General features: G+C 68.7%; 2 protein-coding genes across 3 annotated transcripts in view; both read right to left on the bottom strand.

Annotated features, from left to right (window-relative positions):
* Positions 1-930: 930 nt before the first annotated feature.
* On the bottom strand, positions 931-8,100 carry PSENEN (presenilin enhancer, gamma-secretase subunit). 2 transcript variants are annotated; one of them, XM_068929579.1, is made up of 5 exons: positions 8,038-8,100; positions 7,045-7,113; positions 5,623-5,727; positions 3,857-4,114; positions 931-1,199 (listed from the first exon to the last, which is right to left on the bottom strand). In XM_068929579.1, the coding sequence occupies exons 2-4, from the start codon at positions 7,103-7,105 to the stop codon at positions 3,975-3,977; spliced, it is 306 nt and encodes a 101-aa protein (XP_068785680.1). In that variant the 5' UTR covers positions 7,106-7,113; positions 8,038-8,100; the 3' UTR covers positions 931-1,199; positions 3,857-3,974. The 2 variants fall into 2 exon arrangements, with proteins under 2 accessions (XP_068785680.1, XP_068785678.1); XM_068929577.1 differs by having other exon boundaries at positions 8,033-8,093.
* Positions 8,101-8,733: 633 nt separating this feature from the next.
* The window catches only part of KMT2B (lysine methyltransferase 2B), a 59,974-nt gene continuing 53,728 nt past the window's right edge, over positions 8,734-14,979 (bottom strand). Inside the window, exons 34-36 of the mRNA XM_068929576.1 lie at positions 14,411-14,494; positions 12,967-13,096; positions 8,734-11,268 (exon numbers count right to left, since the gene is read on the bottom strand). Of these exons, the coding sequence (XP_068785677.1) occupies positions 10,993-11,268; positions 12,967-13,096; positions 14,411-14,494 (490 nt within the window). The 3' untranslated portion in view covers positions 8,734-10,992. The remainder of the gene's footprint in view (positions 11,269-12,966; positions 13,097-14,410; positions 14,495-14,979) is intronic.

Here is a 14,979-nt window from a genome sequence, read left to right on the forward strand (position 1 = left end):
GGAGGGACACGGGGGACATGGAGGACATGGGGGGACACGGGGGGACATGGAGGGACACGGGGGACAGGAGGGACATGGGGGACATGGGGGACATGGGGGACATGGGGGACATGGAGGGACATGGGGGGACACGGGGGGACACGGAGGGACACGGGGGGACATGGAGGGACATGGGGGACATGGGGGGACATGGAGGACATGGGGGACATGGGGGACATGGAGGGACACGGGGGGACATGGAGGACATGGGGGGACACGGGGGGACACGGAGGGACACGGAGGACATGGAGGGACATGGAGGGACATGGAGGGACATGGGGGGACATGGAGGACACGGGGGGACATGGGGGACACGGGGACACTGGGGGACATGGGGGGACACGGGGGGACATGGGGGACATGGGGGGACACGGAGGGACGTGGGGGACATGGAGGGACACGGGGGACATGGAGGACACGGGGGGACATGGGGGGACATGGAGGGACATGGGGGACATGGGGGGACACGGGGGGACATGGAGGGACATAGGCGGTCACGGGGGACACGGGGGACATGGGGGACATGGGGGACACGGGGGGACATGGTGGGACGTGGGAGGACATGGAGGGACCACGGGGGGACACCGCGCGCGCGGCGTCTTGTGACCCTCGGGGGCCGCCGTAGGTGGAAGGAGGCGTCGCAGCGGAACCAGCAGCGCTACGCCGAGAGCATGCGCGTGCTGCGCGACATGTACGAGCGCCAATAGGGCTCCGCCCTCCCCCTCCGCCGCCGCGCGGCGGCCAATAAACGGCGTGCGCGTCACGGGCGAGCCCACGTGGGGAGGGAAGGTTAAGGGGCGGTGGGGCCGGGGAGCGACCCACGTGGGGGAGGCGCGCGCTCTTGGCGGAGCGCGGGCAGGGGGCGGGGCTCAGGCCACAGACGAGGGTTCAAATGGCTTTTATTGTCACTGCCGGGGGGGACCCAAAACCCCACGAAACAGCCCCAAAACCCGAGGGGCGCCCCCAAACGCCGGGAATCACCCCAAAACCGCGGGCTGGTCCGAAAAGCGGGTCAGGGAGCCGGGTGGAGATGCTTCAAGCCGTTTCCGGGGTGTTTTGGGGCGTTTCAGGGTATTTTGGGGCCATTTTGGGGCGTTTCGGGCGTTTTGGGGGCAGCGGTGACGGTCCAGACGCAGCCGGCCAGGAGCACGGTGAAACCCCTGGGGGGGGGGGAGACACCCCAAACCGCTCAGTTCCCCCAAAGCTGCCGGGAAGCGCCCAGCCTCACGTCACAACCTGTTCCTCCCCCCCACCCCCGAAATCGCCTGGATTCCCCCCAAAACTGCACCCAGACCCCCGCCCCGAGACCCCCAAAGACCCCTCTGGGAGCCCCCCCACCCCCAAAATCCCCTGCATTCCCCCAAAACTGCACCCAGACCCCCCCAACCCCCCCCAGACCCCCCCTAAAGCTCCTTAACCCCCCCCGGACCCCCGAAAACCCCCCCTGGGAGCCCCCCCACCCCCAAAATCCCCTGGATTCCCCCCAAAACCCTCTAGATCCCCCTAGAGCTCTTTAATCCCCCCCGAGACCCCCAAGACCCCTCTGGAGCCCCCCACCCCCAAAATCCCCTGCATTCCCCCCAAAACTGCACCCAGACCCCCCCAACCCCCCCCAGACCCCCCCTAAAGCTCCTTAACCCCCCCCGAGACCCCCGAAAACCCCCCCTGGGAGCCCCCCCACCCCCAAAATCCCCTGGATTCCCCAAAACCCCTCTAGATCCCCCCTAGAGCTCTTTAACCCCCCCGAGACCCAAAGACCCTCTGGGTGCCCCCCACCCCCAAAATCCCCTGGATCCCCCAAAACCCTCTAGATCCCCCTAGAGCTCTTTAATCCCCCCGAGACCCCCAAAGACCCCTCTGGGTGCCCCCCACCCCCAAAATCCCCTGGATTCCCCCCAAAACTGCACCCAGACCCCCCCCAAACCCCTCTAAATCCCCCTAAAGCTCTTTAACCCCGAGACCCCCAAAGACCCCTCTGGAGCCCCCCACCCCCAAAATCCCCTGGATTCCCCCCAAAACCTCTCTAGATCCCCCCTAGAGCTCTTTAACCCCCCCCGCGAGACCCCCAAAGACCCCTCTGGGAGCCCCTCCCCCACCCCCAAAATCCCCTGGATTCCCCCAAAACCCCTCTAGATCCCCCCTAGAGCTCTTTTAATCCCCCCCGAGACCCCCAAAGACCCCTCTGGGTGCCCCCCACCCCCAAAATCCCCTGGATTCCCCCCAAAACCCCTCTAGATCCCCCCTAGAGCTCTTTAATCCCCCCCGAGACCCCAAAGACCCCTCTGGGAGCCCCCCACCCCAAAATCCCCTGGATTCCCCCCAAAACTGCAGCCAGACCCCCCCCAAAACCCCTCTAAATCCCCCTAAAGCTCTTTAACCCCCCCGAGACCCCCAAAGACCCCTCTGGGAGCCCCCCCCACCCCCAACCCCCCCAGACCCCCCCTAGAGCACTTTAACCCCCACGAGACCCCTGAAGACCCCCCTGGGAGCCCCCCCACCCCCAAAATCCCCTGCATTCCCCCCAAAACCCCTCTAGATCCCCCCTAGAGCTCTTTAACCCCCCCGCGAGACCCCCAAAGACCCCTCTGGGAGCCCCCCACCCCCAAAATCCCCTGCATTCCCCCAAAACTGCACCCAGACCCCCCAACCCCCCCCAGACCCCCCCTAAGCTCCTTAACCCCCCCCCGAGACCCCCGAAACCCCCCCTGGGAGCCCCCCCACCCCCAAAATCCCCTGCATTCCCCCCAAAACCCCTCTAGATCCCCCCTAGAGCTCTTTAACCCCCCCCGCGAGACCCCCAAAGACCCCTCTGGGAGCCCCCCCACCCCCAAAATCCCCTGCATTCCCCCAAAACTGCACCCAGACCCCCCCAACCCCCCGACCCCCCCCTTAGAGCTCTTTAACACCCCCCCCCACGAGACCCCTGAAGACCCCCCCTGGGAGCCCCCCCACCCCCAAAATCCCCTGCATTCCCCCCAAAACCCCTCTAGATCCCCCCTAGAGCTCTTTAATCCCCCCCGAGACCCCCAAAGACCCCTCTGGGAGCCCCTCCCCACCCCCAAAATCCCCTGGATTCCCCCCAAAACCCCTCTAGATCCCCCCTAGAGCTCTTTAATCCCCCCCGAGACCCCCAAAGACCCCTCTGGGAGCCCCCCCACCCCCCAAAATCCCCTGGATTCCCCCCAAAACCCCTCTAGATCCCCCCTAGAGCTCTTTAATCCCCCCCGAGACCCCCAAAGACCCCTCTGGGAGCCCCCCCACCCCCAAAATCCCCTGGATTCCCCCCAAAACTGCAGCCAGACCCCCCCCAAAACCCCTCTAAATCCCCCCTAAAGCTCTTTAACCCCCCCGAGACCCCCAAAGACCCCTCTGGGAGCCCCCCCACCCCCAAAATCCCCTGGATTCCCCCCAAAACCCCTCTAGATCCCCCCTAGAGCTCCTTAACCCCCCCCGAGACCCCCAAAGACCCCCCTGGGAGCCCCCCCACCCCCAAAATCCCCTGCATTCCCCCCAAAACCCCTCTAGATCCCCCCTAGAGCTCTTTAACCCCCCCGCGAGACCCCCAAAGACCCCTCTGGGAGCCCCCCCACCCCCAAAATCCCCTGATTCCCCCCAAAACTGCACCCAGACCCCCCAAACCCCCCCCAGACCCCCCCTAGAGCTCTTTAATCCCCCCCCGAGACCCCCAAAGACCCCCCCTGGGAGCCCCCCTACCCCCAAAATCCCCTGCATTCCCCCCAAAACCCATCTAGATCCCTCCTAAAGCACTTTATTCCCCCCCCCAAGACCCCCGAAGACCCCTCTGGGAGCCCCTCACCCGGTGGGTGCGCGGTGTCCCGGGCTGGCGGTGGGAGCGGGTGCTGGGGGGGGGGCGGCGGGGGTGGGTGGGTGGGTGGTCTTCGGGGGGGGGGGGGTGCCCGGCCGCCTGGGCCCGCTCAGGGGGTGCCCAGGGGGACGGTGAAGGCCAGGTAGTCGCCCAGGGCCCCCCAGGCCGCCCGGCGGCGCTGGAAGACGCTGACCCAGGCGCCCAGCGCCAGCGCCCAGGCGGCCAGGCCCAGCGCCGAGCGCCGCACGTCTGGGGGGGGGGGGGGGGGGGGCGTCAGGGAGAGACCCCCCCCCCGCGACACCCCGCCGGGGCCCAGGCGTCCGGCAGAGAGACACCCCCCCCCCCCACCACCACCCCGACCCCCGGCAGCGGCCAGGCCCAGCGCCGAGCGCCGCACGTCTGGGGGGGGGGGGGGGGGGGCGTCAGGGAGAGACCCCCCCCCCTGCGACACCCCGCCGGGGGCCCTCGAAGCCCCCCATATCCCCTCCCCAGACCCCCCACATCCCCCCACGAACCCCCCAGCCCCCCACAACCCCCATATCCCCCCCAAATACCCCCCACGAACCCCCCCAGCCCCCCACAATCCCCCAGACTCCCAATATCCCCCCATATCCCCAAGCCCCCCCATATCGCCCCCCAGACCCCCAATATCCCCCTATATCCCCCCAGACCCCGAATATCCTCCCATATCCCCCCACAAACCCCCCAATATCGCCCCCAGACCCCCAATATCCCCCCATATCCCCCACAAACCCCCCCATATCCCCCTGACCCCCAATATCCCCCAAGCCCCCCCAGATCGCCCCCCAGACCCCCAATATCCCCCCATATCCCCCCAGACCCCAAATATCCTCCCCTATCCCCCCACAAACCCCCCCATATCCCCCCCAGACCCCCATATCCCCCAAGCCCCCCATATCGCCCCCCAGACCCCCCATATCCCCCCATATCCCCCCAGCCCCCCGATATCGCCCCCCAGACCCCCCATATCACCCCCCAGACCCCCAATATCCCCCCATATCCCCCCAGACCCCAAATATCCTCCCCTATCCCCCCACAAACCCCCCCATATCCCCCCCAGACCCCCATATCCCCCAAGCCCCCCATATCGCCCCCCAGACCCCCCATATCCCCCCCAGCCCCCCGATATCACCCCCCAGACCCCCATATCACCCCCCAGACCCCCAATATCCCCCCATATCCCCCCAGACCCCAAATATCCTCCCCTATCCCCCCACAAACCCCCCCATATCCCCCCCAGACCCCCATATCCCCCAAGCCCCCCATATCGCCCCCCAGACCCCCCATATCCCCCCATATCCCCCCCAGCCCCCCGATATCGCCCCCCAGACCCCCCATATCGCCCCTCAGACCCCCGCTATCCCCCGCTATCCCCCCCAGCCCCCCGATATCGCCCCCCAGACCCCCGATATCCCCCCATATCCCCCCAGACCCCCGATATCACCCCCCAGACCCCCCATATCCCCCCATCTCCCCCCCAGCCCCCCGATATCGCCCCCCAGACCCCCGCTATCCCCCCATATCCCCCCCAGCCCCCCGATATCGCCCCCCAGACCCCCGATATCCCCCCATATCCCCCCAGCCCCCCGATATCGCCCCCCAGACCCCCGATATCCCCCCATATCCCCCCCAGCCCCCCGATATCGCCCCCCAGACCCCCCATATCACCCCCCAGACCCCCCATATCCCCCCATCTCCCCCCCAGCCCCCCGATATCGCCCCCCGGCCCCGCTCACAGCGCTTGATGCGGGGCTGCTGGCTGTAGGGGGGGGCCACGAAGGCCTCGCGGAAGAACCACAGCACGTTCACCAGCCACAGGAAGGGCAGCAGGGCGAAGCCCCCTGCGGGGGGGGGGGGGGGAACCGGGTAAATACCCCCCCAGCCGGGTAAATACCCCCCCGGGGGCAAACCTTCCCCCTAAGGGGGGAGATACCCCCCTAGAGGGGCTCAATAACCCCCCCGGGGGGGGCGATGCCCCCTTCACCAGCCACAGGAAGGGCAGCAGGGCGAAGCCCCCTGCGGGGGGGGGGGGGGAACCGGGTAAATACCCCCCCAGCCGGGTAAATACCCCTCCTGGGGGGCAAAAACACCCCCTGGTGGGTAAATAATCAGGGGGTAAATAGGCGCGTGGGGGGGGCAGGAAAAGCCCCCCGAGGTGAACGAACGGGAGGGTAAATTCGGCAGGATGCCGGGGGGCACCTGTGGGTGCTCTGGGGGGCCGGGGGGGGCTATGGGGCACACGTGTCGCTGTGGGGCAGTTGGGGGTCACCGTGGGGCACGCGTGTCGTGTGTGGGGCAGCCCCGTGTCGCCATGGGGGCAGTTGGGGGTTGCCGTGGGGCAGGCGTGGGGCAGGCACGTGTCGCCATGGGGCAGCCGTGGGGCAGGCACGTGTCGCCGTGGGGCACATGGGTCACCATAGGGCAGCTGTGGGGCACGCGTGTCACGTGTGGGGCAGCCACATGTCACGATGGGGCAGCCGTGGGGCAGGCACGTGTCGCCGTGGGGCAGCCGTGGGGCAGGCACGTGTCGCCGTGGGGCACATGGGTCACCATAGGGCAGCCGTGGGGCACGCGTGTCACGTGTGGGGCAGCCACGTGCCGCCATGGGGCAGCCGTGGGGTCACCGTGGGGCAGCCATGTGTCATCATGGGGCAGCCGTGGGGCAGCCACGTGTCGCCGTGGGGCACATGGGTCACCATAGGGCAGCCGTGGGGCACGCGTGTCACGTGTGGGGCAGCCACATGTCACCATGGGGCAGCCGTGGGGCAGGCACGTGCCGCCATGGGGCAGCCGAGGGGTCACCGTGGGGCAGCCATGTGTCACCATGGGGCAGCTGTGGGGCAGGCACGTGTCGCCGTGGGGCCCGTGGGTCACCATGGGGCAGCCGTGGGGCACGCATGTCACGTGTGGGGCAGCCACATGTCACCATGGGGCAGCCGTGGGGCAGGCACGTGGCGCCATGGGGCAGCTCTGGGGCAGGCACGTGGCGCCGTGGGGCAGCCGTGGGGCAGCCACGTGTCGCCGTGGGGCCCATGGGTCACCATAGGGCAGCCGTGGGGCAGGCGTGTCACCACGGGGCAGCCGTGGGGCAGCCACGTGTGGCCGTGGGGCAGCGGGGGATCGCCGTGGGGCAGCCGTGGGGCAGCCGTGGGGCTCACCCAGGTAGTACTTGCGGCAGAGCTCCAGCTTGTCCTCGTTGGACACTCGCTCCAGGTTCATGGCGGCGCCTGTGGGGGGGACCCGCGACCCACGGCTGCCCCACGGCGACCCCCCACCGCCCCCCCCGAGACCCCCAACTGCCCCCCAACTGCCCCTCGTCTTCCCCAACTGCCCCACGGCGACCCCTAACTGCCCTCCAGCGACCCTCAGCCGCCCCACAGGGCCCCCAACTGCCCCCCTGAGCCCTAACTGCCCCCCAGCGACCCCCAACTGCCCCATGAGGACCCACAGCTGCCCCACAGGGCCCCCAACTGCCCTCCCTGACCCCCAACTGCCCCCCAGGGACCCCCAACCCCCCCCACAAGGCCTTCAATTGCCCCCTGGCGACCCCCAACCACTCTCTCAGCCCCCCAACTGCCCCCCTGTCCCTAGGGATCCCCAACTGCCCCCCTGACCCCCAACTGCCCCCCAGGGACCCCCCCAACCACCCCACAGTGACCCACAGCTGCTCCACAAGGCCCTCAACTCCCCCCCCTTGACCCCCAACTGCCCCCCGGGACCCCCAACTGCCCCCCAGGGACCCATAGCTGCCCCACAAGGCCCTCAACTGCCCCCCAACGACCCCCAACCACTCTCGAGACCCCCAATTGCCTCCCTCGACCCCCAACCGCCCCACGGTGACCCCCAAGCGCCCCCCAATCACCCCCAGCGCCCTATAACCGCCCCCAGGACCCCCAACCGCCCCCCTCACCCCTCCCGGACCCCCAAAGCCCCCCCCAACGACCCCCAACCGCCCCACGGCGACCCATAACTGCCCCACAAGGCCCTCAACTGCCCCCCAACGACCCCCAACCGCCCCACAGGGCCCCCAGCCGCCCCCCAACCACCCCCAGCGCCCTATAACCGCCCCCCTCGCCCCTCCCGGACCCCCAAAGCCCACCCGGGACCCCCAACCGCCCCCACGGCGACCCCCAACCGCCCCGGCACCTCACAGCGCTTCCCGCTTCCCGCTTCCGCCGCCGCCGCCGCGCCTGCGCACTGCGCCCCCCCCGCCGCCGGGCGCGGGGCACGCCGGGAGCCGTAGTCCCGCCGGACCAATAGGAACGCGCCGCCGGGCGCGGGGCGCGCCGGGAGCCGTAGTCCCGCCGGGCCGGCCGGAAGCGCTGCCGCCAGCGGGCGCGGGGCACGCCGGGAATTGTAGTCCCGCCGGGCCAATGGGAAGGCGGCGCCGCGGGGCGCGCCGGGAAACGGAGTCCCGCCCCCGCCATCTTGCCGCGCGCGCGGCACGCCGGGATATAAGGAGGCGGAACTGCTCCGCCGGCTTTGTCCCCCCACCCCCCCCACCAACGCCGGCTTCCCCCGGACGCCTGGGCCCCCCGCGGCACAACGGGGTCCAAAGAGCCTCTTTATTCCAAAGGGGGACGGGGTGGGGGGGGGAAGGGGGGGGCGGCCGCTTCCGCCGCCTTAAATAAAAAAGAACCAAAGTGCATAGAAAAGGCCGCGGGGAGGGGAGGGGGGGGGCTGTACAGTATCTACAGGCGCCGCCGTCATTAGGTTCCAGAGTCATCGGGGCCGGGGGGGGGGGGGGGATGTGATGAGTTTGGGGGCCGGGGGATTGGGGGGGGGGGGTTGTGTGGTCTCAGGGCCCCTCGGCGGGGCGAGACGGGGAGGGGGCGGCTCGGGGGCACCCATGGGTGGCACCGGGGTGGTCGTGTCCCTCGCGGGTGGCTCCTAGACAACCGTGGGTGGCCCTGGGGTGGCCACGTGCCTTGTAGGTGGCTCCGTGACACCCATGAGTGGCTTTGGGGTGGCCGTGTCCCTTGTAGGTGGCTCTAGGTCACCCATGGGTGGCTTTGGGGTGGCCTCTATGGTGGCCATGTCCTTCGAAGGTGGCTCCAACACACCCATGGGTGGGCACGTCCCTTGTAGGTGGCTCTAAGACACCCATGGGTGTTCCTGGGGTGGTCACATCCCTCGTAGGTAGCTCCGGGGCACCCATGGGTGGCTCTGGGGTGGTCACATCCCTCGTAGGTAGCTCCAAGACACCCATGGGTGCCTCTGGGGTGGCCTCTAGGGTGGCCATGTCCTTCGTAGGTGGCTCCAAGACACCCATGGGCGGCCACGTCCCTTGTAGGTGGCTCTGGGGTGGCCACATCCCTCGCAGGTGGCTCCATGACACCCATGGGTGGCTCTGAGGTGGCCTCTGGGGTGGCCACGTCCCTCGTAGGTGGCTTGGGGGCACCCATAGCTCACCCTGGGGTGGTCACATCCCTAGCGTAGGTGGCGCCAAGACACCCATGGGTGGCTCTGGGGTGGCCGTGTCCCTTGTAGATGGGGCATGACACCCACGGGTGGCTCGCAGGTGGCTCCGCGACACCCACCGGTGGCTCGCAGGTGGCCGTGTCCCTTGCAGGTGGCTCTGTGTCACCCATCGGTGGCTCTCGGGTGGCCCTGTGGCACCCGTGGGTGGCTCTGGGCTGGCCTCCGGGGCAGCTGCATCCCTCGTCGGTGCCTCCGCGGCCCCTGCCACCATCTCGCTGTCACCCGTGGGTGCTCCGTGCCACCCGTCGGCATCGCCACGCTCTTCGTGGCCACGGCCAGGGCCTCCGCGACCACCTCGGTGCCTCAGCTGACAGCTCGCTCTCACCCTCGGGTGCTCCCCGTCCCCCACGGGTGCTCCTGACGCCCTGCAAGACACCCGTCTATGGGTGCTCCCCACGGCCCCCGGCTGCTCCGGCAACCGTGGACTCTCCTTGTCACCTGGGGGCACCAGTGGGTGCTCCCCATCACCCATGGGTGCTCCTGATACCCCACGGTCTCCTCCGCGGGTGCTCCCCATGAGCTCTGGGTGCCGCAAATGATCCCTGGTCGCTCCCCAGGAGCTCCAGATGCTCCCCACGATCCCTGCTTGCTCCCCACGATCTCCACGTTGCTCCCATCATCTCCAGGTTGCTCCCTGGTTGCTCCCCGTGATCTCCAGGTTGCTCCCCATCGTCCCAGGTTGCTCCCCATGATCTCCAGGTGGCTCCCCACGAGCTCTGGGGGCCCCCCATGACCTCCAGGATGCTCCCTGATTGCTCCCCGTGATCTCTAGGTGGCTCCTATCATCTCCAGGTTGCTCCCATGATCCCTGCTTGCTCCCCATGAGCTCCTGATTGCTCCCCGATTGCTCCCCATCATCTCTAGGTTGCTCCCCATGATCTGCTGGTTGCTCCCATGATCCTTGCTTGCTCCCCACGAGCTCCAGGTTGCTCCCATCATCTCCAGGTTGCTCCCCACGAGCTCCAGGTTGCTCCCCATGAGCTCTGGGGGCTCCCCATGAGCTTCTGGTTGCTCCCCATGATCCCAGGTTGCTCCCCATGAGCTCTGGGGGCTCCCCATGAGCTTCTGGTTGCTCCCCGTGAGCTCTGGGGGCTCCCCATGAGCTCCAGGTTGCTCCCCATGAGCTTCTGGTTGCTCCCCGTGAGCTCTGGGGGCTCCCCATGAGCTTCTGGTTGCTCTCCATGATCTCCTGGTTGCCCTCCATGATCTCCAGGTTGCTCCCCATAAACTCCTGGTTGCTCTCCATGAGCTCCAGGTTGTTCCCCATGATCTCCTGGTTGCTCCCCATGAGCTCTGGGGGCTCCCCATGAGCTTCTGGTTGCTCTCCATGAGTTCTGGGGGCTCTCCATGATCTCCTGGTTACTCCCCATGAGCTCCAGGTTGCTCCCCATGAGCTCCAGGTTGCTCTCCATGATCTCCTGGTTGCTCCCCATAAACTCCTGGTTGCTCCCCATGAGCCCTGGTTGCTCCCCATGACCTCCAGGTTGCTCCCCACGAGCTCTGGGGGCTCCCTATGATCTCCTGGTTGCTCCCACGTTCTCCAGCTTGCTCCCCACGCTCCCCGGGCTGCTCCCCGCCGTCCCCGTCCCCGTCCCCCCACCCGCCCGCCACGCCGGGCCCCGGCCTCAGTTGAGGAAGCGGCGGCAGCGCTTGGCGCCGCAGTTGCAGGGCAGCTTGGCGGCGGGCTCCTCGATGGGGAACTTGTAGTCGTAGGTGAGCTCCTCGCCGCGGCGGATGCGGCGCAGGGCGAAGATGACGATGCGCTTGTGGCCCTCCACCTGGATGACGCGCGAGTAGCAGTTGGGCTCGCACGAGTGGTTGATGAAGCGGGCGGCGCTGCCGTGCATGGTGGCGTCCACCACCTCCAGGTCGTCGATGCGGAACATGTAGCAGCCGATGCCCTGGCGGCGGCGGCGGCGTCACCACGGGGCCCCGTGGGCACCGGGGGACGTGGAGAGGGGACAGGGAGGGGACGGGGATGGGGGACACGGGGAGGGGATGGGGGACATGGGGATGGGGGCAGGGATGGGGATTAGGACAGGGATAGGGATGGGGATGGTGGATGCAGGGAGGAGCCAGGGATGGAGACGGGGATGGGGACAGGGACGGGGACAGGGACGGGGATGGGGGACACGGGGATGGAGGACTCGGGGACGGGGATGGAGGACACGGGGATGGAGAACATGGAGATGGAGGACACGGGGACGGGGATGGCGATGGAGGACACATGGACGGGGATGGAGAACGTGGAGATGGAGGACATGCGGACGGGGATGGGGATGGAGGACACGGGAATGGAGAACATGGGGATGGAGGACACGGAGATGGAGAACGTGGAGATGGAGGACATGCGGATGGGGATGGGGATGGAGGACGCGGGGATGGAGAACATGGGGATGGAGGACATGGGGACGGGGACGGAGGACAGGGATGGGGATGGGGCGGGGATGGAGGACACGGGGATGGGGACAGGGATGGGGATGGAGGACACGGAGATGGAGAACATGGAGATGGAGGACATGGGGACGGGGATGGGGATGGAGCACATGTGGATGGGGATGGGGATGGAGGACACGTGGATGGGGATGGAGGACACGGGGATGGGGAACGTGGAGATGGAGGACATGCGGACGGGGATGGGGATGGAGGACACGTGGACGGGGATGGAGGACACGGGGATGGGGATGGAGGACACGGGGATGGAGAACATGGAGATGGAGGACACGGGGATGGGGATGGAGGACACGTGGACAGGGATGGAGGACATGGGGATGGAGAACATGGAGATGGAGGACATGTGGACGGGGATGGAGAACACGGAGATGGAGAACGTGGCGATGGAGGACACGTGGACGGGGATGGGGATGGAGGACACATGGACAGGGATGGAGGACATGGGGATGGAGAACATGGCGATGGAGGACACGTGGACGGGGATGGGGATGGAGGACACGTGGACGGGGATGGAGGACATGGGGATGGAGAACATGGCAATGGAGAACGTGGAGATGGAGAACGTGGCGATGGAGGACACGTGGACGGGGATGGGGATGGAGGACACGTGGACGGGGATGGAGGACATGGGGATGGAGAACATGGCAATGGAGAACGTGGAGATGGAGAACGTGGCGATGGAGGACACGTGGACGGGGATGGGGATGGAGGACACATGGACAGGGATGGAGGACATGGGGATGGAGAACATGGCGATGGAGGACACGTGGACGGGGATGGGGATGGAGGACACATGGACGGGGATGGAGGACATGGGGATGGAGAACATGGCAATGGAGAACGTGGAGATGGAGAACGTGGCGATGGAGGACACGTGGACGGGGATGGGGATGGAGGACACGTGGACGGGGATGGAGGACACGGGGATGGAGAACATGGCGATGGAGGACACGTGGACGGGGATGGAGGACACGGGGATGGAGAACGTGGCGATGGAGAACGTGGCGATGGAGAACGTGGCGATGGAGGACGCGGGGACGGCGATGGAGGACACGAGGACACAGGGAAGAGGACGGGGACGTGGAGAGGAGCGGGTGGCGCCCCCCCCGCCCCGCCCGGCGTCCCCCCCCGCCCCGCGCGCCCACCTTGCTGTCGTAGTACTTCTCGCGCTTGTCGGTGAGGACGGAGCGGATGACGATGCCCGAGTACTCGATCACCATCTCGCCCGCGTCAATGTTGCGCTTGCAGAAGAGCCCCCGGCCGTGGATCGCCGACCTGCGCCGGCCCCCCGGGCTGGGTGGGTGCCCCGGCACCCACAGACCCCCCCCCCGGCACCCACAGACCCCCCCGGCACCCACAGACCCCGCTCCCGGCACCCATAGATTCACCTGGGACCCACCGACACCCACGGACCCACCTGGCACCCACCGGCACCTACTGATCCCACTGACCCCCCCCCCCAGCACCCACCGACCCCCCCCCAGCACCCATGGCACCCACCAGCACCCACGGCACCCCCCTGGCTCCCACGGCACCCCCCAACCCCCCCAGCACCCACGCACCCCCCCGGCACCCCCCCGCACCCCCAGCACCCCCCTGGCACCCACCAACCCCCCTGGCACCCATGGACCCCCCCAGCACCCACAGCACGCCCACAGCACCCACCAACCCCCCCAGCACCCTCCCGGCACCCATGGACTCCCCCAGCACCCACCAGCACCCATGGACCCCCCCCGGCACCCACCAACCCCCCTGGCACCCACCAGCACCCATGGACCCCCCCCGGCACCCACTCAACCCCTCTGGCACTCACCAGCACCCACAGCACCCTGGCTCGCACCCACAGACCCCCCCAGCACCCACCGACCCCCTCAGCACCCATGGACCCCCGTGGCACCCACCAGCACCCACCGGCTCCCCCCACCCCAGGCCGGGCGCTGCCCCTGGGGGCCCCATGGGGACCGGTGACACCCGCTGGGTGCGGGTGACAGCAGGGCGGGGCGGCCGGGGACACCCCGGGGGCATTCGGGGTGACGCGACGGGTGACGGGGGATGACCGGGGTGGGGGGGGTGACGCGACGGGTGACACGGGTGACGGGGAGGCGATGCGATGGGTGACAGAGGTGACGGGCTGATGGGAGGGGTGACATGACGGGTGACACGGGGTGACAGGACGACAGGAAGGCTGACAGCGGGTGACACGGGTGATGCAATGACCGGGCAGGGTGACAAGACGGGTGACACAGGGCGAAAGGGGTGACGGGCGCACAGGTCACACGATGACCTGGAGGACTGACAGGGTGACAGCGTGACCGGGCAGGTGACGCAATGAGTGACATACGGTGTCACAGGTGACGGGGCCGAGTGACACGACAGGTGACACGATGACCGGGCAGGGGCCGACGACTGACGCGGGTGACAGCACGACCTCGGGGGGGCGGGGGGGGAGCAGGGTGACGCGACGGGTGACACAGGAGGACCTGGAGGGTGACGCGGCTGACGGGCGAGCGGGAGGTGACGCAGGGGCGACGGCGGGGGACGCGACGGGGTGACGGCCGGGTGACGGCCGGGTGACGCGCCCTCCCTCACCGGTAGACGCCGACGGCCTCCTTCGCCGTCCGCTTGAGGTGCCGGAAGCGCATGGCCATGGGCAGCTCCAGGCTGGTGGCCCGGCTGCGGGGGGGCGGGCGGGGGGTCAGGGGGGGCCCAGGCGTCCGGGGAGGGGCCCAGGCGTCCGGGGAGGGGCCCAGGTGTCTGGGAGGGGCCCAGGTGTCCGGGGAGGGGCCCAGGTGTCCAGGAGGGACCCAGGTGTCCGGGAGGGGCCCAGGCGTCCGGGAGGGGCCCAGGTGTCCGGGAGGGGCCCAGGCGTCCGGGAGGGACCCAGGTGTCCAGGAGGGGCCCAGGTGTCTGGGGAGGGACCCAGGCATCTGGGAAGGGGCCCAGGTGTCCGGGAGGGGCCCAGGTGTCCGGGGAGGGACCCAGGTGTCCAGGGGGGGCCCAGGTGTCCGGAGAGGGACCCAGGTGTCCGGGAGGGGCCCAGGTGTCCGGGAGGGGCCCAGGTGTCCGGGGGGGGGGGACCCAGGCATCCAGGAGGGGCCCAGGCGTCCGGGGGGGGCCCAGGCATCCGGGGGAGGGCCCAGGTGTCCGGGAGGGGCCCA

The sequence above is a fragment of the Struthio camelus genome, unplaced genomic scaffold (genome assembly GCF_040807025.1).
Source record: "Struthio camelus isolate bStrCam1 unplaced genomic scaffold, bStrCam1.hap1 HAP1_SCAFFOLD_137, whole genome shotgun sequence".
NCBI lineage: Eukaryota > Metazoa > Chordata > Aves > Struthioniformes > Struthionidae > Struthio > Struthio camelus.